Below are 27,346 nucleotides of genomic sequence, written 5' to 3'. Positions count from 1 at the left end.
TATTATATTTCTAACAAACCTGAAAAAAGCTTTCATATATGTTTTTGCATCTGTGCCCAAGATAAAAGTAAAAGCCATTAGATGATGCACAAATCACAACAGATGTTTTATTTCAGGGCCGCGGGAAGTGGGGGTGCTGGGGGTGCTGCAGCACCCCCTGTTTTCACAGAATTGTAAATGCAACGCATATGTTTGTTCATTAAAATGTATAAATTTTTAGCATTTAGTCATTTATTTGTAATAAACACTTTAAGTGGGCTATTTAAATTTTTGTATTTATATGTTAAATTATCTTTTTAAAACATAAGCGCAGAGTGTTACTTAATATTGTGTGTGTGTGTGTCGAAAGAATTTGTCCGCAGCTGCTAAAAAAAACCCCCGCTGTCAGTGTTTTGTAAGGAACAGGCAAATATGTAAAATATAGCAGGAGACATTTTAATTGTTTACTAATAAAACAGTTATTTTTTATGTCAGTGTCGGCTATACAGATGAAGTTGACGACTCGCGATCTTCGCAGCGCCAGAGAGAAATGCACATTTCATACGAATTACATAAGCAGCGCAGTCTGTTTTCTTTCGTTTTGAATTGTTCTGCTTAAAAGTAGACATTTCAAGCTATCTATATGTCTCAGGTCTGTGAGGCAATAGGCTACCTTATAGGCCCACGGTGAGTTTCATTATGAGACGAGCTCCAGGTTCGCCAGCGCCTCCGTATCCTGATTATTTATTTTCTAATAGCCTATATTTAGGCTACTTCTTATTAAATCCAGACAATTTGTTGATGAAACATCGATTAAAATTAAGATACAATTAATACAAAACGAAATTAAATTTAAAGACAGGCTTTGTGCTTTCAGTTTGAGGTCTCTGTGAAAGTTTTAAAACATTATTTTAGTGCCGCTTTAGAGCGCTCACGTCCGTAACGGAGAACTGTCTGTAACATTTTTTTATTTATTAAAATTAAATAAATAAAATTTATTAAAATTTTATTTTATTAAAAAATCAGCACCCCCAACCTAAAACCTCTTCCCGCGGCCCTGTTTTATTTAGTTGACATTTGAATGTTTTGGATTTGAATGTCGCATGTCACTTTCATCAGCGAGGTTTAGACTGTCGTTCTAACAAATCAATTCAAAACGCTTCATGTTGCAGTTTTTATTGTAAAAAAAGATATCATCTAAATGGCAAGTATTCCCATTTTTAGCATTTACTCCCCAAAGCAAATTTTGACTTGCACTTGGCACTTTGCAAGTGTTCATTTTGGACACTGTGAATTCATGAATTCAGGGGGGCTGGAGCTGTTCTACAAGGCACAATGAATGACGAAATATTTTGCTCTATAATTCACACTACAGGCGCTGGGAGTGTCTGGGATCAGGGTTCTGATTAAAAGCCCCCTCTCTCTTGCAGCTCTTAATAGAAGTGAAGTACTCAGGCTACCCGAATCTTAAAAAGACGCTCTTCTCTCCTTTCCCCTCTTGAACAGTGTTTTCCACTGCTCTCAGTAATCAACCCTCCACTTCTTCGTGCTGTTCCAAAACTGTAAACACACACACACACACACACACACACACACACACACACACACACACACACACACACACACACACACACACACACACACACACACACACACACACACACACACACACACACACACACACGACGAGTCAAGAACTCCCACTCTTCAGAACCGGCAAGATCCCCACACAAAAGCCAAACCCACGTTGCAGTTTAAAGTTTAAGCAGCTGATTGGTCTTGTCAATGAATGTGTGACAGGTCATTTATTGCTTCAGTGAAAGCCATTATGGTCATTATCATTATAAGCCATATTACTCATAAAGTAAGAGGTATTAATGTAAATGACCACTGAAAGAGCTTGATAGAATACCTGAGAACATTAGTCAAGCTAAACTAAACTAAACTAAACTAAACTAAACTAAACTAAACTAAACTAAACTAAACTAAACTAAAATATATATCACATGGTCCAAGGCAAAACAATGTTCATGGTTTCTGGTTGTCCCTTGTGTGCTGTTGTTGTAATTCACATTTACCACCACAAGGTGGGGCTACAAAATCAGTCTCGGTCCTTAAGATTGTTTCTGGCACTTTAAAAGTTATACACACAGTGATTTCACACACATTTTATAAAAAAAATTCTGCTGCCGTGCCGTATGAAGGATCGAACAAGTACTGTAGCTCTGCTGAAATCTTTTTTCTGAATGTCTACTTCGGGTGAAAAGTGAACGATTTTTACTCACTGGCAAAGTAATGTGGCAGGATCCGCAAATGAAACAGTTGTACAGCCTGAGAGTGAGGAATGATGGTACAGCCATTTGCTAGTGGAGTACATGCTCAGTTCGTGCCCATTAAAGGCAATGAGAGAGCTACAGAGAGTGCGCAAGTTTACTTTACTGGTTTCAACTTAGCTCAGCAGTTATCGTAAAGTTTGACAGAGTCTGACAGTCATCAACTGAAGTGACAAACTTTGGTCGGTGTTTAACACATGCTAATAACTAGGAGCTCAGGAGGTGTTTAATATACTGTATACACAGCATGCAAAAATATTCAGTTAAATAGTACATTTTGGGCCAAAACTTCAGTGGAAAATAAATAACGGTAACACTTAACAATAAGGTTTCATTAGTTAACATCAGTTAACTACTTTAGTTAACATGAATTAGGAATGAACAAGACTTCAACAGCATTTATTCATCTAAATTAATGTTAATTTCAACATTTACTAATACATTATTAGAATAAAAAGTTGTGTTTGTTAACGAATGAAACTTTACTGTAAAGTGTTACCGAATTAATTATAAAAAGCATCTGAACCGAGCTTTTGGTGTACCAGCTTGAAGGAGAGCTAAAGGCTGCTAAAATAACCATCTGTGCTTAAACCACTGACCTGGCCTCAGATTTACTAACCGCACCACTTCACTGAATTATGGAATAAGAAGTCCTGGAAGTTATGAGGACTTCCTCCTGGGTTTTGCTAATTGGATTTTGGAGGAGTGCATGGAACCCAGGAGCAGAGGGCGATCTTAAAAAAAGGAAAGTTAAAGAGAGGAGTGACTATAATTTAATATAAGGGGCAGAGAGGTTAGCTTTGCAGATAGAGGATAGAGAAGCAGTGCCAACACTTACTTTGGGGAAAGAGCTTTAGAGCTTTTTGTTGGATCCAAGAAGAGATTCCCTGAACCTAGCCCATGGCCACTGCATTAAGCACCACCAAAACCATAATAATCACCATTAGTGTTCACTAAAATACAGTTTCAGCTCCTTAGAGACTGTGTCAACCCTCAATAGCTTGTTCCTTTTCCCCAGGGCCTTAATGTCCTTTCCATCTTGTCAATTTGTACCTTTACTACACTTTAGCTAGGCTATATCTACTAATCTTTGTTTTCTAAAGAAAATGCAGGTCTTTGCTTGTGCAGTATACTCACCACCACAACTGTTGCAATACAGTTGCAAAAATAAGAGGTTCTTCGCGTGTTGCTATGTAGTTGCTAGGATGTTACTTAATGGCCCAAGTCTCTATTATATTCTGGTCCCTAGATATAGCTAGGTCCTTTCCTCTGTGGTATTTTGTTTTGTTTTTGCCGTCTTCGAAAAATAATAGCACACCAATTTGCAAGAGTGGTAAGATTGATGCTTGCAAAACCAGCCTAACATACATAAACCTCCAGCCTAACATATATAAACCTCTCACAGTGTCTATTTTGCATAGCACTGTCTCCAGGCTGCACATCCAACCTTAAATTGTTTTAACACCCCTGGCGTCCTTTTAAAGACAGAAGACAGCTCTTACATTGATTAGTTTCATTAGTCTCTTTTCCACTGGAATATGTTTCTGAGTGCTGGCAGCGTCTGTGAGTGATGTTTCAAAGGCTAATGCACGGAACGCTTCTGGTCGAGAGCCAGGCCTGTGTAATCAACTTCAGAAATTCTGAAACCAGTTCAATGGTTCAATAAAATTGGGAGGGAGGCTAAATCCACCAGAGAAAGTGAGAGAGCTTAAAATGGTATTATCTAACAAAAGCGAAAATGCGGTTAAAAGGACCTATGGAAAATTGTGAACAATTATTCCTCTTAAGTGGTCTGGTTTTAAAAAAACATTCTGGCTATTGTCTGAGAGACACTATCTACAAGATTATGTTATGGGATAACATGCTGGTTTACTTGTTATAGACTTGATGGTTAAACCAAATAAATAACTGCTAACCTGACTGCAACTCCTTCGGTGTCTCTTTAGAAGTCTCTCAGCCAAACTTTGCTTCCATTTACAGATGGTGACGATAGACGGCCACTTAATCGGCCCCAGATCAGGAGCCTTGCTCTTCAGGGCCTCCATGCTGAGCCGTTTGTGAAGCGGTCGTAAGGATTCAACTCGAGGAGGGGCGAGAAGGTTGGGCGCGCTTCCTCGGTGGAACTTCTCCCGAAAAAGGCCATTATTCACCAGCATGTAGCTCATGGCGGATGGCAGTTCGCCCAGCAAAGCTGGACAATGTGAAAACTTCCACAAAAGCCTCTGTCAAATCAATGGACAGCTTCGCAACAAGGTCACCCTAACACTGATACAATGTACATATCCGCAGCCCAGTGGAGCCAAGCCACAATAAAATGGACTTTTCAGCGCTGGTGGCTAATACACAAACAAATCCATTGATTCTTTAGAAAACTGAAAGTCGGTCAAATATCAGAAGCCAAATCCAGCGGCTTTGGGTGTGTAGAGGACGGTTAGAACTCCAGGCTCAGACAGGCGTGTCAACTCCCGAACAAATCATTGTGCTGCTCGGAAAGACAGCAGTGGTCCCAGAAGTCTGTTCATCCTTGGATGAGTATCTCCTTCCATCGGGGAACGGCGCATGGGAGTCGAATGTCTGATGGAGATTTCTGGCGGTGGCCTGTGCTATGGTAGGCTAGGCTAACCGAGGCTTAGTTGTACTTTTTTTCAGGGTGTGGTAGGGAGAAAAAAAGTGCACAGAGAGTGACAAAAACTCAATAAATCAGGGGGGTGATGGGGCGGCCGAGGGGAGGAAGATGAGATGAGATTAGCAAGGGGCAGAGCTGAGATGCAAATCACGTGGGATATAATTAAAGCCTAGGGGAACATCACTCCAGTGAGTGGCCACCACCAGATTACAGCCAATCAATAATGGAGCCGACAAACACATAAACGCGAGCGCTGGCACACACATTCATACGCAGAGATGGTTATCAGGCTCAGACACGAGCCAAACTTAAATTCACCACACTGGGAACGCCACAGCAGGCTTAAACGCGAGTTACAGGATGTTGAGCGTGAAAGGAAAATTAAACGTGCAAAGCGCAAAAACAGCAATTAACCATGTCCTGGGCTCCATGCTGCCAAATCAGACAATGGGGGATGATGGGAAATCCCAGAATAGACAGGCTAAATGTGTTATCTCTTTGATTACAGCTCTAAACGTCACTAAACGGCAACAAGCGGATAATCAGGATCGCAGAGGAAACGGTCTGACGGCTGCTTGATCATTATAGCAGTTGCAGCCTGGTCTTGAAGAAATGCAATATACAGTACATGATTCAATCAAAGGATGTGACTGTGCTGCATTGAAATCTAAATAGTAGCATGAATATAGACGATTTATAAGTGGTTCTTTAACTTTATGCACTTTAATTTCCCAGGAATTATTATTTTTTGTTTTATCAAAACTAACTTCCTTTCTTTATATGAAAATCACAATTTGAAAAGGTTTTAGTGTTTTATTTTTGTCCAAGATCCAGATTTTCTAAATTCATTATAATTTTTTATTTTTATTATTATTAAGTTTTTGTGGAATGTTAAAATTAACATTAATGAGTGACAAACAATTTTCAGTATATGAAATATGCACTCTTCAAAAATTCAAAAACTGTAAATCGGGATCACTTTTACCACCTTCATTTGCATCACATAATGACATTGAACATTATAAATGAGGTCAAAATTTTTATAAAAACAAAAAACTACAAATCTTATAATTTTATAGATATAAATACACTACTGTTTGAAGTTGTGGGGTCGGTAAGGTCTTAAGCTTACGAAGTCTGAATTTATTTGATAAAAAAAAAAAAAATGTTTCAAAAATGTTAATATATTTTAAAATGTAATTTATTCTTGTGATGTGATGGTAAGAGTGTGAAAAGTGTTGTGCTGTATTCACAGGGCCAAAAGTGCATATAGTGTAGAAAAACCCTCACATAATAACCATATTTTTTTCTAGTGCTTTGTTGCTTTTCATTTTACAGTTGCATCAGATGCTACCATGGTATTTTTTTGACGTCTACGTTGCAGGCGTTAAAGCTTTGTGCTGTCTGCGTTTCAGTGTTAAAATTGCCGTTTGTGACGAAAAGAAAAGGGTTTGCTTGGAGATACCCAGGGTTTGATTTGGTCAAAACTGCTCTGCTCACATTCATTGTGTGGTGTAGGAATATCCAACCGCTGGTCAGCTACAGATAAAACGGCCCTGTCTCACTGTGTCTTTCTGTCTCTCTCTTTTTCCCATGGGCTGGGAGGATAAAGTTGAGGCAAGGATGAGGAACATGAGTCGGGTTGCCTCGTGACTACCATACACAAAGACAAAGAAAGAAAAGCAGACCCCTTAAACAAGGCACTTTAGAAGTGGGCCAGCGCTCATCTCAAGAAGCCATCCTTACCCATCTCTCTCCGCTCATGTTTATATCCACCCTGCTCAGGGTGTACTATCAACAGTATGACATTTTGAAATCCGTAACTCAAACTCCCCCCTTCTGTTACCTGCTGCCGAGAGCTCCATCTATTATACATAGGTTTTAACCTGCACATCTTGTAAAGCTTCCCGGAGAGATACAGACAGTGGGAGAACGTACAAAGGGGCATAAAGTGATAGAAGAACATATCAAATCTAAATATTATTGTGTATGAGAGACAAAGGTGGAAAAAAAATGAAGATAGTTTGAAATAGAAGACATTCTGTCTAAGCAGACATATACTGTAGGCTACCAGCTCATGAAAAAAATATGTTTTTGTTTTGTTTTGTTTTTGCCTGGCGATGAATCAATGATCCATATGCATTACAAATTTCAGGGTAATTAATCAAAATACAGAACTCTGACTGCAGAGCAATGATCAAGGTACCTGCTCAGAATACATCTAAGGCCATCAAAAGATCTTTGAACATCATAAGGGATACTAGTCTTTTGATTTAAATTGTTGTGGACAATCATTTGAGCGGGCAAATTGATGCTTCATAATTGAGCACATTTTTTGAAAAACAATTTAAAAATAAATAAATAAAACATTTAAAATAAAATAAATAAATAAAACATTTAAAATAAAATAAAAATTTTACATTTTAAAAAGGAAAAAAAAAAAGGAAAAAAAAAGGAAATCATTCAAATAAATTAATTAAAATGGCACAATGAATTTAGATTAGATTATAATATATTTTTATTTATATGATATATTTCACAGTTACTTAAATGTGAAGGGTGTCATTTCTGTGGGACTAACATTACCAAACAAAACTGCAAAAATAGCAGTTTTCAAACATGTTCACTCTCCCCATTTCCCATTGGATGGACAAACATAGTCAGTTCTCAAACTTACACCACTGGATGAGCCAATGTTGCTCATTTGTGCCAGTATGCGATGCACTTTTTTTTTTTATAGCACCACAAAGTAACAGTTTCTACATTTGTTCAAGGAAATCAGCCTATGAATGGTTCTCTTATAGATGTTTCTGCATATTAACCTGCACAGAGAAAATATTTAACAATTACACAATTTAAGCAGGTATTCAACAGGCTGACGTTACCGTTTGATTCTGAAAATGAACTAAAAAGCTATTGTACATGTCTGCTCTTATCCAGGACTTTTAAAGCCTTTACAATGATCTGATCTCAAGACCAGAAGCAGGAAAAGAATGCTTACATCTGGGTTCTTTCCAGGTAATGGTGCACTGCTTGTTTTCTCTCTCTCTCTCTCTCTCTCTCTCTCTCTCTCTCTCTCTCTCTCTCTCTCTCTCTCACACACACACACACACACACTTCTTTTCTTCAGATCTATAAAGCAGTGGAGCAACTAATGAGATCTTTTTTTACCTCTAAATACATCGCTGGAACTTCACATCATTAATCTTATAAACAAACAAATGGAACAAACACAGAGCGGTCTAAATCATCAAATAAAAGCAACACAAATTCAGCCTAATGATTCGGTTCCTTTGGGTGAGCCATACAGTATAAAACAGTAATCATTAGTAACCAATGTAAAGGCTGGTACAAAAAATACCATGGTATTAGCATACCATGTTTTTTTGGACATTTGCCATGGTAATGCCTAGGGGTGTGACGAGATCTCGCAAGACTAAAATGTGACGAGATTTCCCGTCGGGTGAAAAACTGTCTCGTGATATCGCCATGACGGAGCGTGAGGGTGAAATAAGCATAGAATATTCCACCGCTACACTCACATTCGCCTCAACTGTTGTTTAGCTGTTTTTATAAAAAATAAAAACCATTATGAACTAATGTAAAAGTCTGCTCTGCTCATCCAGCACGAGTTGCCGTTGCAATCACAGCAAGAATCACAGTTCACTGATCGCGTGATGATGGCAGATGATTCGTTGCGCAACAGAGCCTAAATGTCTGATAAATGTCTTATCTTGTAGAATGCGCGCTCAGCACTGCTGCTCCCTGCTATACACAGAGTATGCGCGATCACGAATTTGAAAGTGAAAGTAAAACACAAGCTCCCTGATGCGCGCAAATTAGGCTCCATACATACAACAAGCCTGTCTTCCAATACCCATCCCTGGACTGTGTAGTTGTGGCTATGGTCTCTGTTTTGGTCCGTTTACACTTTTAATTAGTGATCGACCGATATTGATTTTTTATAACCGATACCGATACCGATTATTTGCATGTTTATGTGCCGATTACCGATATGCAGAACCGATATTTATTTACTGTTATACTTCTGTTTTTGACACAATTATTACAACACAAATGAACTGAACAAACAATTTTATTTATAACAATCACTCCCTCCTTGCATACATAAAAAACTTTATATTTATACACAAATAAATAGAGGGGTCTGAGTCCAAAAAATAAAGTGCATTGTTACTAAGTGTCTTTGTTTAAAAATAAAAGCTTTGATGAGGTAAAAAATAAAGCACAAAAATTATTCTAACATATATTCAAAGATAGTTGAGTGATGTATCTTTAAGTGGTTCCACATGTTGGAGGTATTTTTTGTATTGTATTTTGTATTGAAATGTAATTCATTTTAAACAGTTTTAGAAGGTTTATATGTGCCATTTAATAGGTTTAAAGAGTGAGGAATAATTCACTGGGTAATATTAATTCACTGAATAATATTAGCTGGAATATAACATTATCAGGAAAGTAACAAACAAAACAGCATATTTGCATTTTCCAACTAGTATGTTATTAATTATTAATAATGTTTTTGTCGGTCTAGATCATGAAATCCTTTCTGACAAAGTGCTGTTTATCTATGCGTTTACACAGAACTATATAACTTACTCAACCGCGATCGCGCGTGGAGATAATAAATAATTAATTTCCACAGAGCGGTATTTATTTAGATTTGTATTAGCGAAATAATGGTTATGCAGTAAATGATAATATAATTTAGGTTGTTTAAACGAGATAATCTTGTCAAAAGTTTCATGCAGTAGCCGTGCTTGAGCATTCCTGGTCATCAACCCAGTGAGTGCGCAGCAATATGAACAAACTTTTTTTTTTTTGAGACTATATAAACAGCACTTTGTCAGTTGACATTTCATGATCTAGATTGAATCTAGATCATGAAATGCCAACTGACAAAGTGCTGTTTATCTATGCATTTATTTTACACAGAACTCAACCGCGATCGCGCGTGGAGATAATAAATAATTAATTTCCACAAAGCGGTATATTTAGATGTGTAACGTTATTAGAGAAATAATTGCTATGTAGTAAATAATATAATCTAGGATGTTTAAACAAGATAATCTTGTCAAAAGTTTCATTCAGTGGCCGTGAGCATCCTGATCATCAACCCAGTGAGTGCTCAGCAATATGAACGAACTTTTTTCTCGAGACTAATGGTGAGCAAATACAACTGATAGAGAATTAAATTCAGTGCTTTTATTTTCAACATGCACTCATTCATGTCTGTTTTATTTAATTCATGTAAAGTTACGTCTTTATTGGGGCAGGACATGACGGATTACGCTACGTGACTTTTTAGAACCAAGCTGCATAAATAAACTAGGCTATATCAGGCATTCATGTCTCAAATCTCATTTCTGCATGTCTGTTATGTTAAATAAAGTTGAAAAATTAAAGCAAAGCAAGCAGAACATATGTTTTACCTGTGCACAGAGTTGTTGTTGACTGATCTCCTCAGACGCGGGCTGCAATGGCGGAATTCTCAAAACGGCCACAAGATGGCGCCGTTTATCGGCGAATCCGATATTACAAAACCGATACCCGATTATGGGAAAATGCTTAAATATCGGTAAAAATATCGGTAAACCGATACATCGGTCGATCACTACTTTTAATATTGAGAGAGTACTGTAACGTCTGAAGAACGACAGGCAATGGAGGCTCCGTTTCTGAACTTATAATCGGAATGCAAGAACAACTGTACGTAAACGCACCAGACTTGTTTCTCTCCACCCGGCCTTTTCCGAACTCACCACATTAACCCTATAACTGCCAGTGCAAAATAAAACAGCAATTTCACAACAATTATAAAGAGTCTGTGCGCTACAGTACTTTGATTTTTTGCACTTAATAAGACTAAGATAAAACTGTTATTTATTTTTGTTTTTTATACTGTTTTTATTTCAGTGTTCAATTTGTGTAAAGGAGTTCAGTTAGGAGGTCACACAGCCTCTATCAGAAGTTCTGGAAGCTCATAAATGTACAGTAAGGTCTGAAGAGAATCATGTGAAATCATACAGGAGAAAAGCCAGTCAGTAAAAACCTTTTATAGTGATAATTTAAAAAAAATCTTTTACAGATAATTCATACTCATGAAGTAGACCTGAAATGACATGCATTAGAATATTATTAGTTAAAACATTTCAAAATGCACCTGCATACTATTTTTCTAGTCATGAGTTTTGTCATTGAGGATTTCTGAAAAATTGTGCAAAAATCTAGTCTCGTTCTCATGAACCCAATCGTCTCGTCTCGTAAAATAAGTGTCTAGTCACACCCCTAGTAATGCCATGATATCGCCATTTAAGGGTCATTACTAGTTCTGTTTAGTTCAACTTTAATTAAATAGTGTTGGGTCTTCTTGCCTGTGTTACAGTTTCTGCCAATCGGCCTCTTCAAGCATTCTCGCTGTGGGAATAGACTGTCAGTCGCTGACAGCTTGTCCGCTGGCCGACAGGGACGTGCTCAAGCCTTAAGCCCAGGGGGAAATGGTTTGTGTTAGTGAAAGCCATCCTAATATTAACAGTCTCATTTCAGAGTGACGAGTGGCCGAATTCACCTGTCAGATCCGTCTCAGGACATGCGCAGCAATTCCCCCTCCTGAATCAGAAAATGTCAGACAATTTGCTCTCCTAATTAAGAGTTAAATGAAGCGTTCAGCTTGACATGGAGTGATGAATCTAAGCTGTCCAATTCAGAGAATCATATATTCATTAAATTAAAATGGACCATATTTTTCTTAATAAATGCCTCTGGTCTCATTGTGTATGATTCATCAGTGCACATTATACTGATTGTTTTTATTATTAAATAAATACATGTACATAACTATTAATAATTTATTGGTAGTTATCTATTAAAGTCTATTATTTCACTGTATTTGCAATGTAAACATCATAACTACGTATGTAAATACATTGCTATGATAATATACACAGGTTATTATAGGCCAAACCAAATGTCCTTGGCCTGAAAAAAGGTTGAAGATATGCAACAAAGAAACTAGCTGCATGAACTTTGAGGCTTCTTGCTGATGGTTAAACAATAGCTAAAGCTAGCAAAGCTGAGATACCCCATAATAATTCTGCAACAGTACAAGAGAGAGGAAGACACTCTGAATATGCAAAGTGTCTTATCTATTCTGAGCGATAGACGCAGAGAAAGAGAGTTAGGGGTCGTTTTTAGTGCAGTCCTTTATGATCTGGCCATTCTGCCTGTTAATGCCATTGTGAAGTTCTCATGATGTTCATTAAGGCAGTGCTAATTAAACTCTAACTCTGGAGCTCTACAAAACACTTAAACAATGCACACTCATAAAAAAAGAGGTGGGGAGAGAGAGACAATGACACAAACTAGTTTTACCATCCTTCTCAAAAATGACCCAACATCCTGCCTTTACGCTGCAACACTACAGCTCTGGTCCAAAACATTACGAGATATCTACCTAGACAGCGCTTTAAGGCACAGTAGGCACACTTTCAACATGAAGTCTGTTCCTAAAGGTTTGCAGCAAAATTATGCTGGCTTTCAAGATTGTTTTGGAAAAATAAAGGCAGCGTCTTATGCATCCTGCACGAATAAGTCATCCATCCATCCATCCATCTATCTGTCTGTCTGTCTATCTATCTATCTCCCACAGACCAAAATTAAGTAATAAAGTTAATAATTAAATGAAATCAAGTTAAAAAAATACTTACTGCAAAGCATGCAAAAGAAAAAAAATCAAAAAATTATTATTATATAAATGTATCCAAAATATTTAAGTTATTTAAAACTGTGTGTGTGTGTGTGTGTGTGTGTGTATGTATATCCTCAACAAAGCCCAAAATGATGTATTTTGGTATCAGCTGAGTCACATCACTAGAGTACCATTATTGTTTAGCATGTATGTGCTGTGGAAATGTTGCCTATGTAGACTGTTTACTTACAAGGTTCCATTTTAGTTAGGATAGGCAGCTGTTTACATAAGCAGTAGACAGTAAAGAATTACCAGGTTTGGAAAAATCTTGCAACTCAAAATACAAAGTGAACCTCAACACCTGAACCTCTCAAGGCCTTTGAATGTACAGCCCATGTGCTGACAGACACTTTCTGTTCTCGGTCCATCACTGCCTATTAAACCGAGTGACATCTCTAACTTCCTGCGATTAAACTTATCACTGTTCACAGCAGAGCCTGTGGTGGCACTAAGCCACATCTGTCATATATCCCCTCCACCAGGACCGGTTCGGAAAACACGTGGCCTAATCCGCAGCGGAACTGCAAACATCCCCTATTTAGGATGCAATCCAGCTCCAGGATTGGTTTAAGCTGGAGTTCAAAAGCTGGACATAACAAATCTAGTCGACACCCAAACATAGGCTGATGTAAGTCAATTTGGAGTTTCTTCAATCTATAGTAGTCAACATTTGAAGTGGATCAAAACCTTTCATCAAAGTTGTACATGAATTTTGAACAATACCCATTCTCGTCTTAGGACGACTTTGTTGAACTTTTTTTGATCCACTTCAAATGTTGACTACGGTAGTTTCTGACTAGATTCTGGCAGGATGATCAATAATGTAGAGGCTATAGTCTGAATCAGCAACTCTTGAAATGCTTCTCGGGAGTGAGGACGAGAGACACCTCAATTTGTTGGAGCCAAGAACAGGTACAGAAAGCGAGACAGACTCTAACAATAGCGCAAGCCTGTTACAGCGTGTATCGCCTCGGTCTTTACAGCTCTTGTGACATATGCGATGGCAACAATATTTCGGAACAAACAAACCACATTAGAGGATGCTGAACTCAATCGGCTAAATTCAGCTCCAGGTAACACTGAATAAGTGTGCTGTGAAAAATCTCAGCCTCAGCGAATCCCCTTCACACAGCACCTCTTATTTACTGTTATCCTACACATAATCGCCTGTCACTCCTGATAGCCTATTAATTATTCATGTAACACAAATGTCAACATGTCTCCATAGTGATAAAAACTACATCACATCGCTTCTCCTATTCTTTTAGGAAAAGCAATGTATTTGAATATATATAAAAATGACCCCATGCTTTTTTTCTCCTCTGCTGTAATATCTTTAAAACATGCTGGACCGCCGCCAGACCGCGGCACTATACATATACAGTGCTGAATCACTAAATAGCAACATTAATAAAAAATTTAAAAATCCTCATCATTCTGCTAATGTCGAAGCCTCATTTTACAGGCATAAAGGCTATAGCCACATTCCAATATGAATGTGGAGAACAATGCGGACGGCAAAGTTGCATTAAATAAATCAGGCCCTGCACGAAAACCAATTTAAAAAAGTCATCGCCGCATGATAAAACCTCACAGAGGCAAATGAGGGAGACAAATGGGGAAGGCTCCAGCCAGAGCCGAATCTAATAACGTTTTAGGCCACACACGCGAGACAAAATGTGTTGAACCTTGCAGTTCTTTTTATGAGGGCTCAATGACCGGCATGAAATATGTGAGACTGCACTGTACTCACAGAAAGAATTAGAGCAGAACTTCATCACCACTAAAACTATTTAGGAAAAGACAGAGTGCAAGGTTTGCTAACAATTCCTGCATGTCATTGGCGGAGCTGCTATTTCTGTACACACGTTCACAGTGTGTGTGTGTGTGTGTGTGTGTGTGTGTGTGTGTGTGTGTGTATATATATATATATATATATATATATATATATATATATATACATATATAACTTTAATATATATATAATATATATATAATATATATATATATATATATATATATATACACACACACACACACACACACACACACACACACACACACACACAGTATATAATATATGCTATAACTATATACCTACTGTATATAGTCCAAAATGTCTGTAAATTCTAACCTTCACTTCTATCTGTTTAATAAATAGGCTTTTAGACATTCCTCCTGTTTGCCTTTGTGTAAAACCCAATTTGAAGTATCCAATGTTTTGTACTGTTTGCCCATTTATCCAGGGTTTCCTCACAATAAAATCTGCCCTTGGACTGCCTCAAACGTATTTAGAACCATTAATTTTCACTGGTTTGTTCAGGATCCTTAAAGAGATAGTTACCCAAAAACCAATGTATCTTTCTTCCATGGAACATAAAGGGAGAAATTTATAAGCTGTTTTATTCCACATAATGAAAGTCAATGGTGACCATGACTGTCATGCAATTTTCAGTAAATAACGACAGTCTGTTCCTCACACAAAGCTGTCGTGTGGCTTCAGGAAACTTACAGCGCAGTTTAGAGTTATTTTGAGTCATTTTATTTCACGAGAACAATATACATCACAAAATAAATTATAAACAAATAGCTTTATAATACAGTGAAAAATACAGTTTTCATAATATCAAATTTTTTGATACCATTGAAATTTCATAAATGTTCCAATATATTAGATCTGTGCCTCAGATGAGACGGCAGCCTAATAGACCTGATTGATGATGTTTTTTTATTTTTTTATTAATTTATATTTTAAGTTCTGTCATATTATTCAATAACTTTCACTGTTGTTGTTTTTTTTTACCATGGTATCGATTCAGTATTGGTATCGAGACAACACTATCGTGTTTACCGGTATATAACCCACCCCTAATATAGACTATGGTTGTGATTTGTCCACTTTCATTCATGATGACAATTTGTATTTATTTTTTAGGATAAACTATCCTCTTAAATACTGTAATAAGAAATTCTCACAATAACTTCAGGTCATATTGTAAGCGTGGGTATATTTGCAGAGCAGCTGCTGGGGTAGCCAGGTCAAAGAGAGGAGAGAGACTGTCTACCTTCACCTGTTCCTCAAGTTTAATGGTTCTGAGCACAAGCGGGCAACATGACCTGAGAGCGCATGCTGTCCACGTTTGACCCAGACACATATTTTATATGAAGGGCAATTGAACGCACAAGGACAAAAAGCCACACTACTACACAAACAATGTCTAAAATAGCCATCTTTCTGGAGATAAAATTCCAAAATATTCACACAAAGCACTTTTTTTTGGGAGAGCTTGTTAAGGCTATAGAGCAGGGAGAGGTGCAACATCAAGGACATCTTCAAATTGTTTAAAATAAATTACTTTTGCTCAGAGGTTATTCACCAAAAAATTGACTGAGGAGACATTTTCTGCTGTTCAAATGATAAAAAAAGGTTCATTTCAATTTGATTGGATCGCTTCAGTAGTTCCTCTATAATAGTACCTGTAGGTGTGCTGAGAGGCCATGAATAAGCGTGAAACGCTCTCCAAATCCAGGTTGAGCGTTATGAACCGGGGCAAACAGCCATTAGATCTTTGAAGATAGGAAAGAAAAGACGAGCATGTCTACTAAAATGTTCTAAAAAATATAAAGGTACATTTAGGTGCTTATTTATATTTAGGGACAGGAACAGGGTTGTGATGGTTTCTTGGCTCTGTCCTTGTAAAGATTGAGCCAAAATAATTTGTCCTTGTAAAAATTGAGTCCTGAAATACACCCATGGCACCTCCTCGGAGGTAGTACAGCATTAAAAAATCCATGAATAATCATTAACGCCACAAATATGGTTAAAAAGCATGATAAAGGCATGATCAAATCAATCTTTGCTATTTTAATAAATATTATTTCCTGTGCTCAGCTCACCTGCACCAATCATTCAAGTGTATGAGTGGTGCTTATGTATGGATCCATAAACCAAAAGAAATCACCGGAAATCACTCCTTCCCTTAGCTTTAAACACAAAGCCAGATGATAGTATGTCAAATTAAAGAATTTCAATAACTACTAAACTGCTGCTCTGAGGTGCTTTTCCTAAAGCCAACTTTGGTCGTAAGTTCTTTCATTACCAACAGAGTTCAAAGTTGGCTAACGACGCTTTTGGGAAACGCACCCCTGGTTGATAGATCTGCCCTCAGAGACAAAGATCATAAAGCCTCACATAGAACAGACAAAAGATCATCATCAGCAACAAGAAACAGGTTCCTTTAAAGACCTGTGGACATATGAAACCAATCTCAAAGTAACTCCAGTGATAAAGCCTCTGCTGGAGAGTGTGAAACAGTGCCAGCACAGGCAGACAGGTGAGCAGGGTGTGAAACCCTCCTGCCAAAACAGAAATCAATACAACCATAAAGTGAATTTCTGAACCAAGAAAATGTCAAGATTAAATACCACCTAAACCTTACCCTAACCATTAAATAATACATATTTAGCTTGAAGCATATTTTAGGACCATTACGATATTTGCACTGTGACATCATTTTCATGTCAATTAAGCACCCCACGCCCCACCAAATGATTTGTTTATCAGTGGCAGCCCTTACGAAAAAGAAGTAATACTTCAAGTTCATTTTATTAAGTATACTTAAGTAATGTTCAAGTATATTTTTAAGTATACTTTATGTAGTAAGTATACTAATATCAATGTGTACTTGTAGTAAACTTGTGAGTGTACTATTTCAATACTGCTTGGGACTAAATTGGCCAACTTTTAGTATATAAAAGTATACGTTTAAGTGTACTATAGGTGTAACAGTAGTAAACTTTAAGTACACAACTAGGTTTCTCATTTGTAATGCATCTGTACTAAAGGTGAACTTATTAAGTATACTAGTAGTTTACTATTTTAATACAAGTAGTAATTTTTTTAGTTTATGAAAGTACACACTGAAGTGTACTCTCAGTAAACTACTAGTTCAGTAGTTTACACTGCAAGTAAACTTGTAAGTTTTCTTTAAGTGAACATAACATTGTACTTATTGTTTACTATTTATATTATTTTTGCACTTGCAGTATAATGTTCAAATGTAGATATTATTTTTTATACTTGAAAAATACCTTTAACTGTACTTTAATTTTAAAAACATTTTATTAGCTTCATGCATACTTTTTTCAACACTTGAATGTCAGTAAGTTTCATAAAGAAAGGCAACATTTTAAACAAAAAAGTTGAGAAAATCACATTTTTGTCAAAGATGCCTTGATCAGATTCAGAACGATGATCAAAACACAGATGGTGTAAATTGAGTCCAACACCCCCAGAGCTTCACAGTCGTTTTCTCTTCATGGTTTACGCTTCATTTCATTTGGTAACAATAAGCAGTTTTGATTTACACGCTGTTTAATGTTTGATGATCACATTATTTTACATTTGAGTGAGCAATCTTCTTTCACTTGTTTCAGCTTCTTCTTGTCCTGTGTTTTGATCCAGAGATTCTGTACTAGAAGATGTGTCATAGCGCCCCCTACCGTATAACAGTGGATGGCTGGAAAATTCAGTCAATGGTGGGGAAAGAGTAAACTAGAATTCAAGTAAATGTATATGTACTCTACCAGTGGACTAGCCTACATAAAAATTCAGATACGCAGAATTAGAAACATATCTGTTTTAAATCAATATCCTAATCAATATTTTCAAACAATGTAAGTTTCATAAGACTGTATATGAAAAACTAAGTAAAAAAAGTATATAGGCTACTCTATCAAAAGAGTTAACACAACTACAAGCCAAGTATACTTTGAATACTTAATTATACTTTTAAGTATATTTCAATCAAAATATTGAGTACAAGTACAGGCCAAATATACTTGGACATTTCTCTCAGTACAAGTCAAGTACACTTAAGTATAATTTTAAGTATATTTCTGAGAAGTACATAAAGTATATTTCTGAGAAGTATATCAAATGTAGACTGAAAGTATACTTTCTTATTTTTAGTTTAAAAGAAGTATACTAATAGAACACTTGAATAAACTTATTTTTTGTAAGGGAGAGTAAAGCATATTTCAGTACTATTAACTGATGCAGATGGTTTCTAGGTAGTTACTAGTTAGAGTAAGTTTCTTGGTGTCCTTATGTGGCCTACGGTCATCAGCATTCGCCCACGTTCTGCTGTTCTGGACATACAGTTCCAGACTGGGGGGTGTGTGTCTTTGGTTTGTCAGCATAAGTCAATTTCTTCCTCTTCTGTCCTCACTTCAGAGGCTTGATCATATGAACAAGCATGTGTTAAAAAACAAAAAACAAAATTAAATTAAAAAAAACAGACACAGGATTCCTTCACCTAAACACTAGGTTATGGGTTGCTAGGCAGCACTTTGCTGGATGTTCAAATGAAGAACAAAACCTGCACTAAAAACACACAAAGTTAACCAAAGGGAGTAAATCTTTTTTATTTTGAATAACCCACTTTAGGGCCATTTGACATTATTGACATTTGACATTATTTTCACTATCCTTAAATTGTCCCTGAAAAGTCTCACAACAGAAATTCTAAACAACGGGATCCACATTACTTTAATGTGGTAAAATATGATATATTATTTATACCCCCATGATGTGCTGTTATGCTGAGTTTAATTAAAAGCCTGTATTGCAGTAACTGAGAATAAAAATTAGCATCACTGAGAATGAGCATAAAAACTACTAAAAATACTATTACTAAAAATACAAACAAAAGTATTAAATCAATACAGAAATATGGGGAGAATGTACGTAGATTAAATGTCATGAAAATAGTGTACTGTAACAATGCAAAAAATCTTAATGGTCCTAAAATTTTCTTTAAACAAAAAGATATTTATATATTATAGTTCAAAAGTTTTTATAAGAAATTAATACTTTTAAATGTTAGTAAAGACTTTTACATTGCTACAAACAAATAGCACGGTTTAAGCAGCACAACTTCCATCATTCAGTTTTTCCATCATTGGGCCAAACCATTCTCATTGCTTAACCGTTCAATTCCGTGCCGATCCGGCCCACTTGGTACGGATACGGTTTCATTTTCAAATGTGAGGCTGATAATGGAGACTCTTTAGAATGTAATACAAATGCATCATTCGTTGCCTCTGCAACGTAAGAGTTTACAGACGATATAAAGATGTAAATAGCGACCTCGTTATGGAGGACGATTCGATTATTATTATTTTTTTATTAACTTGTGTTTACTTCACTCTAGTATAGGGTGCTTTGCCAGCTACAGAGAACAGACAAGTGACCAATCCTGTGTGGCGATGTCACTACATGTACTCTACCAGCACGGTTCAGCCAACAGTTCTGAGAATTCACCCTTCGCAGGGATTTTGATTGACAAGCGATCTGACCAATACTAATCCACTAATCCACCATCCGCCATTTTGCCCGACAAAGCAGTCAGGAGAGTTAGTAGATTAACGTCGGTGGATTTGAACTTAAAAAACGGAGTGTACTGACGTCTTTCAGCGGTTGAAACAACCTTCCTTCTGATGGTCATTCATGTTTATTTGATGCTATAAATTAACTAGAAGGAAGAGATGATTGGTTCACAAGCAGCTTTAACTGAGGCGCTACAGCGGTCTGTCACGACACATTAAAGAACAATAAAACTTAAAATTTCTTTTTAAAAAATGACCAAATTTGAAAGTTTAGACTTTGTTTCATATCAAAAGTCCTGTCTGTCCTGACTGTTGTCAGTGTCTTCTTTGGTCCACGATGTATTTTTCACTGCGTGAGAACATGATGGGCCCTATCTTGCACCCAGCGCAATTGACTTTGTACACCGACGCATGTATCATTCCTATTTTGCACCCGACGCACAGCAGACTTTTCCCTCCACAGACGCACGTCGGTAAATTAGGGAATGAACTTACGCTCCCGGGGGCGGTTCAGCAAAAAGAGGATGCGTGTTCCGGCGCAAATGTTCCCTGGTGCTATTTTGCAGTTCCAGAAAACAATTCCGCCACTGACCAGGAAAAACTACTCTAAAGTCAGTGGCGTCTTTTCAGTGGCGCGTTCAAATGCTATTTTAAGGGCGGATGCTTGGCCATAATGTAGCTTGTGCACAATGCGCATACACTTTGCTTCTCTCATCTACACACAGATGCAGCAGTTGCCATTTTTGCAAACCATACATAATTACAAGGAAAATTATTCCACATGAGGGAAATCATTGTTGTGTCCATGAAGATGTGAAACAATAGGCATAAATCTAGCTTTTTAAAACACATTTACCAAAATTATTATACGCCTGTTTAATCGAAGCTAATTTGGGTGGGTTTCTCCCATCCCCATACAATGTCACTTTTCTGTCTTTTACGGCGCTGACGAGAACGTCGCTCTCCTCGGCTGTGAACCGCTCCTGGCGTGCTCCTGGCAAATCCGCCGTTATAATAGCATCCGCCATGGAACAAACACGCCTGCTTTTAAAGGGAATGTGAGATGTCGCTCAGATTGGTTTATTTCACGTTACGCCCAAACCACACCTATGAATAATGAAGCTACTTCAGACCAACCATTTTAAATTTGCGTCGAGATCCGCCCACAAAGTTACTTGCGTTTCGCGTTTGATACTTGCGTTTCAGATCGTTAAAATAGGGCGTGTGAGAGGCATGGCTTGTCAGACAACAGAAACTAAAGGGGGCGGGTCTTTACCAACAGACAATTCCGGGCCTTGAACGGTTATTAATCGTGCCATGCCGTACCAAGCTCAAGTGAGGCACAGATACCAAGAATACCAAGAAGCGAACAGCCGTTGCGCAAGCGTATTTGTCCGCGCCCTGCACTAGCGTAGACAGTGAACGTTTGTTCACCTCAGCTTCTCACGTGTTGGATGAGAAACGAAACAGACATTTTGGAATCATTTATTTATTTTGGTCTTATTTAGTTTCACTGGTAAAGACCTTTTTTCTTTACACCGAATTTTAAAACAAAAACAAATGCTGATTAAATAGCCTAACATCTTTGTTTGGATTGTTGAATGTGTTTGGATTATTGAATGTGTGTTGATTGTGTTGTTTGGGTTGCAGAACTATGCAGTTGCTGCATTTCACATGGTTACAGTTAATGCTTGAATTTAAGGCTAGGTAATAATATCTCACAACAGACATACACTCTGGACATACATTAGGAGATTCCCCCCATAAAAAAATTCCAACCCAGAACATTTGCACACCAAGCATGCAGGTAAGACCTGTCGCATTCAAATCCCACACCTTTAGTAACTGATAACTGAGAGAAAGAGAAAAATGAGAATTGAAGTGAGCCTGTCAGAAACAGGACTAGTATAAAATGAAAAGCAGACAGGCTAGGTTAGGACAACTCGGATATGGTGCTGAACATCTCAAGACTGCGAGAGTCGGCAGAGGGAGAGAAAGAGTGAGAAAGAGAAAGGGAGACACACTGGTCAACTTCCCAGATGGTACAGCGTGGTAAACACAACGATAACAGGAAGACAGCAGGTTAAGAGGATTTTCTGCAGTTTAATGAGAATGATACAGATCATTATTAATGCTTTGTAAAGCAAGCTGAAGTTAAGAAAATGGGATCCAACGTTATTATATTACTTCCACTATAAGACGCTGAAAATTAGATCTGGCGGGGTGGGGGTACTCAATCTCAACCGCTTTTTAGCATTAACAAACTTTAATGAAAATAAACGACAAACCTGACAGCAATATTCACACTAATGATACTCCAACCACAAATCCACCTTTTGTTAAACAATTTGGATTAAGAAGTACTTCAAACAAGGTAATATTCTTCTGAGTGAACTCTACGAGGAGTAAATGAAAATCTCCCACACCTACCTTCTGCATTTTAGCCTTCCTAGCATTCTGAAGCAGCCTGCGTCCCAGCTTCTTGGCGTACCAAATGGAGGCAAACATAGTGTGGCTGAGCGGAATCTCTCCGTATGAATTATGAGTAAACACTGTGGAAGAGTCACCAGCCACAGCGTCAGAGAGAGAGAGAGAGAGAGAGAGAGAGAGAGAGAGAGAGAGAGAGAGAGAGAGAGAGAGAGATGCTCTTCACACTCCTCCCCCCTCAGTAATAATCTACACACACACACACACTCAGCCTAGAGCAGGTGAGGGAGAAGGAGGGAGGGCAAAAAGAGACACAGACTGCTCAGAGAAGTCGCAAATCTTACATACACTCTCTTTCTCATTAACATCTCACTGAATTTTTCTCCATTCTCTTGTCTGCAGGTTTATTTACATATTGTCAGTTGGAGATCCGAGCAGTAGGCTTTCTCCTTGACGGTATCGTGTGCAGGATCTGAATCTGTGCTAACAGAACGGGCGACCCTGGGCCACTACAGCCCCCTTGTCACTGAGGAGTAGTACATGAGTCTGCCTGGGCCTGGTTCAGGGGCTCTTCTGGCTGTATGAGAGATGAATGTGGTTCCCCAAGCTACTGGGCTAAATCATCTAACACTCCTGAGGTTCCTCTGGGACCAAAAACACAATCTGTCTGTGCCATCGGTTAGGATAATCATGAGCTGTATCCCTCACACTTCTGAAATGCTTTGGATCATACTCAAATTCACATCTTCGCGAGACCGCTACTGTCACTGAACAATGCAGGAATCTACCTATAATTGTATCATGTACTGTAATTCCACAACAAGCAACTTAAATTAAATGGTGTTGGAAAGAACAAAAAACACAAACAAGATATAATTAAAGGTAAAGTTCACCCAAAAATGGAAACTCTATCATCATTTACTCACCCCTTTCTTCTGTGGAATGATGAAAAAAAATACTCCAATGTTGTTTGGTTCCTGTCATTCTTCAAAAAAAATTCTCTTGCAATGTAAAAAAAATATACATTTTGAAAATTTTTCGATATTGACAATTAAATATTGACTCAACAAATTGCTTTCAACTAATTATCCCCTTACAAAAAGATACATTGTGGTAATTTTAGCTTGAGGTTAAAAAAATATTCACTGAACATATTGAACATTAAATTGTGTTCAGCCAATCCATCAAGTAGAAGTGAAAAATCTGTGTTTGCCGAACAAGCCTTAAAGTCCGCGTGAACCGGAAGTTGCAAACGACTTTTCTCCAGTGCTGTGACGTATTTCCCAGTGAAAAGGAATATTGAACAGAGGGCAGGGTTTTACTCTTGCGCTCCTCCTCTCCATCTCTCGCTCATTACAGACTAACGATTTGAGGGGAGTGGTTAAGCGTTTCCCAAACCAAGCCGTCAAACCTACGTCATCAGGGAAGGTCCTCCAATGCAGAGGGGAGGGGCATTTTCAGATTTTGATTAAAGATTACGAAGCCAAAAAAAAATGTTCTGTGTTTTAACTTGCACGGATTAATTGTTCACCACAAGACTAGTAATATGCGCTAACAAAGTAAATAGGGTCCATTTTGATTTCAGTTGGACGTAAAAAATTTTTTTTTTTAAACGTATACGCATGCGCCTGAGAGAAACCATTGGTATAGTGCAGGGGTCACCAAACTTTTTTCTCTGGGGGCCACATTATCGTTCCTGACTGTGATGGGGGGGGGGGCCGGGGCCGGGTCAGCTGTATAACATAGAATTGTATGACCCAGACCAAAATGACCACCAGCAGGCCTCATTGTGTAGTAGAGATTACTAGCCTGGCACAGCCATCCCCACTACTATATCAACACTTGATTCCTGGCACATATTTGTTTATCTTTACTAGTGGTTTGCAAAAGTAGTAATCGAGTCTCCTCACTTTGTTTTAATTTGAAATACCACAGATATTCAATTTATTTATTTTCTAATAAAAATAACATCAAAGCTGTCAAGGTAAGAAACATCTGCCTAGTTGAGGTGATTGACACTGGCAAAGGTGAGTGAAAAATTATAAATTATAGGTAGGCCTGTTGATATTAATAATAATATTAATAATAATTGTGTGCAGCACTTAATAAAAATAAAATAAATAGGCCTATAAAATATTTTAAATTAATCAAAATCAGTATAGACGACGTGATAAAATCAACAAAATACCAGATGCAGACGTTATTATTTTCCAAAAAGCAATTAAAAAAAATAGGCCATGACGACTTTTGGGGCCTCATAGGGCCGGTTCAAGTAGTGGGGGGCAGAGGGGCTGGGGGGGCCAGTCAAAGGGGGGTGGCGGGCCTGAGTCGGCCCGCGGGCCTTAGTTTGGTGACCCATGGTATAGTGGATTCAAATGTATATGCGCGGGAGAGTGAGAAGTCGATGCTGAGGACGACGACAGAACATCATTTCCAGACAGATTTTCCATCATTTAAGTTATGGTGAGTACTGAACTCTTTATTTATTAAGTCTTGTGTGTGTTCATTTGAGTGCAGTTCTCAACTTCAACATAAAACCGGGGTATTACATTACCGCGCCCGATAAGCATTCGCTAAACGAATTAGAACGATTCTCCGAATGTTTTACTTTAGGACACAGTATATTTTACATACATAACATTGTATTTTGTAGAATAACAGTGAATTCACGCCTTTGCTGGTTTCATGATAGCATTTTATAACCTAATTTAGGCCATACTAATCTCTCAGTTACTATTTATTGAACTAAATCATTTTATAGAACTTTATGATTATATTAAATGTATGAGACACAAGGTATACCTTTCTGTTATAACTTTTTTTTTTTTTCTCAATGTAACCCAGCATCGTAGGTCTGACTCACCAGGTATCATTTTCTGAAGAAAACGGAGTATTTAACAAGAGTTGTTATTGCATATTTGTTCATTCCATATTTGTGTCAAATACTGTTAGCTCTTATGATATGTAATTTGTAGGGGTGTAACGATACACGTATTCGTATTGAACCGTTCGGTACGAGGCTTTCGGTTCGGTTTTCGGTACGCATTTTTAAACCAAACGGTTCGTTTGACCATTTTTCCTGCCGACCAAAATTTCGTTATTTCAAATGTAGGCAAGCGTGGCAAGCGCGCTCATAATGTAAGAGACGCCGGCGCGACCACAACATTGCCCAACATCAAATGGCAAACGTAATGCAAGCGGAACGAAACTGCTCGTTATTGTGTGGTTAAAGCGCGAGCCGATCGTGATCATGCGACACTGTTACTACACAGCGCTAATAAGAGATCCAGTAAAGAAAGCATTTGAATTCACCACAGAAGTAATAACATTACTGCGATATCTAGTGAGAAACATTTATTAACGGATCAAACAGCGCTGACGTGGAAACCAGGAAGAAACATTGTGCCGTGAATGAACTATCCAGTGTCCACAGATCAGCAACATTCACCATGGATTTACTGTAGTAACACTAACTGCAACCATGGAAGTTTGGCAGGAATAGTAGGCTATAATGCCTTCAAGTAACATTATGTCGGTTTAATTTTGACATTATGAATACAATTGCTGGCCTCAAATGTTAATCTGAACTAAAATAAACCTTTGTTTATAACTACTACAATATTACATTTCATTTTTTCCAAGGAGCTGTTTTGTTTTATATGCTCCTAAGAAGAGTCAATTATAGCTCTAGAATTGCTCAAAGTAAAAAAATATCATACTTTATGATGTTAGTTTTAATTTAAAAAAAGAAGAAAAAAAATTAAATCAAGGAAATTTCTCTGGCATTTCTTTATTTTTGCTGTATCAAAAACGTACCGAACTGAACCGTGACACAAGTGTATCGTATCGAACCGCACCTTGAATTTTGTGTTAAGTTGCTTTATTGAGAGCCGCCATGAGAGCGCTAAAACATATGTCAGTGTAATTCAGGCTGCATAAGTTACGAAGTTGATGTCTGCCATTTTGTTTGGCTATCACCAGACCAAGCTCAATATTTAAGATTGAACATTGGTCTGGCAAGTCTGCTATGTATTTTCTACTGCACAAGAGGCGGAATCAACGGGCATAGTTCAAATGACTCTGTAAGCAATTGGATAGTTCTTCAACCAATCAGACCAACGATCTGGGTGACGTACTTTGCAGAGCGACGTGAAAACTCCAGGCAGAAAATGTGTAACTAAACGTGTTGATCAGCGGTTTGCAGAAGCAGCAATGGAATTGAGCGATTTTTGCAGGTTATGCGAAAAAAAAACATGAAAGTTAGTGGTATTTACACCCACTCGAGCGATTTGTTTGCTAAAAAGAAGCCATTCAGCATCGTCGAGAGTTTAAAAGGAATTGGACAGAGCCGGAATTGGATTGGATTAAACCTGCCAATAGCGCGCCAGGTGGATAAGCCAGTTTGTGAGATGAATGTACAGGTTTCCAGCCTGAGCTGCAGGGCAAAATCAAATCGCTGGCAGATCAGGCTAGGTTTACCCAGTCTAGGGGAAACCCCTAGTAACGTTACTAGCTTGTTGAGGACAACACATTATATAATTTTAAGTGACATCCTCAGTTGGTTCTGGCTTACTTAATGCCCTAGGCAAGATTAGTTATGGAGCCTCTAAACTAGGGAATTTTTTTTAAACTATTATTGTTATTAATACAGACCTACAAACCGAACATTTCAAAACATTTTTAAATTATTGAATAAATGAAAAAGTGGTAATGGGGTTAATGCTAATGTTACTTCAAAACGTAGTATTATTTGATGATATTACATTGACATTATTAATTAATTGACTAATTTAATTAATTTAATGAACGAGGACCAAATTTGTT

The 27,346-nt window shown here is 37.7% G+C and overlaps 1 protein-coding gene and 1 long non-coding RNA gene across 22 annotated transcripts in view; one reads left to right on the top strand and one right to left on the bottom strand.

Moving 5' to 3' along the window:
- dlg2 (discs, large homolog 2) overlaps nt 1-27,346 on the bottom strand; it is a 229,330-nt gene that overhangs the window by 93,171 nt on the left and 108,813 nt on the right. For 2 of the 21 annotated variants that reach the window (XM_082157157.1, XM_082157160.1), the window contains exon 1: nt 22,526-23,458. The exons of 18 other annotated variants lie outside the window; for them this stretch is intronic. In XM_082157157.1, coding sequence (XP_082013283.1) covers nt 22,526-22,603 — 78 coding nt within the window. In that variant the 5' untranslated portion in view covers nt 22,604-23,458. Of the gene's footprint in view, nt 1-4,228; nt 7,248-22,525; nt 23,459-27,346 lie in introns of those variants that run through there. One more of the 21 variants, XM_082157156.1, reaches the window with a different exon arrangement.
- LOC309488820 lies at nt 25,421-27,134 on the top strand. The gene is made up of 2 exons (XR_014202286.1): nt 25,421-25,501; nt 26,398-27,134. It is a non-coding gene; the product is annotated as an uncharacterized lncRNA (long non-coding RNA).

This window comes from Leuciscus leuciscus, assembly GCF_965113295.1.
Source record: "Leuciscus leuciscus genome assembly, chromosome: 24".
Taxonomy (NCBI): domain Eukaryota; kingdom Metazoa; phylum Chordata; class Actinopteri; order Cypriniformes; family Leuciscidae; genus Leuciscus; species Leuciscus leuciscus.
The sequence above is the reverse complement of the archived record's forward strand: the minus strand, read 5'-3'. Positions and strand labels throughout refer to the sequence as shown.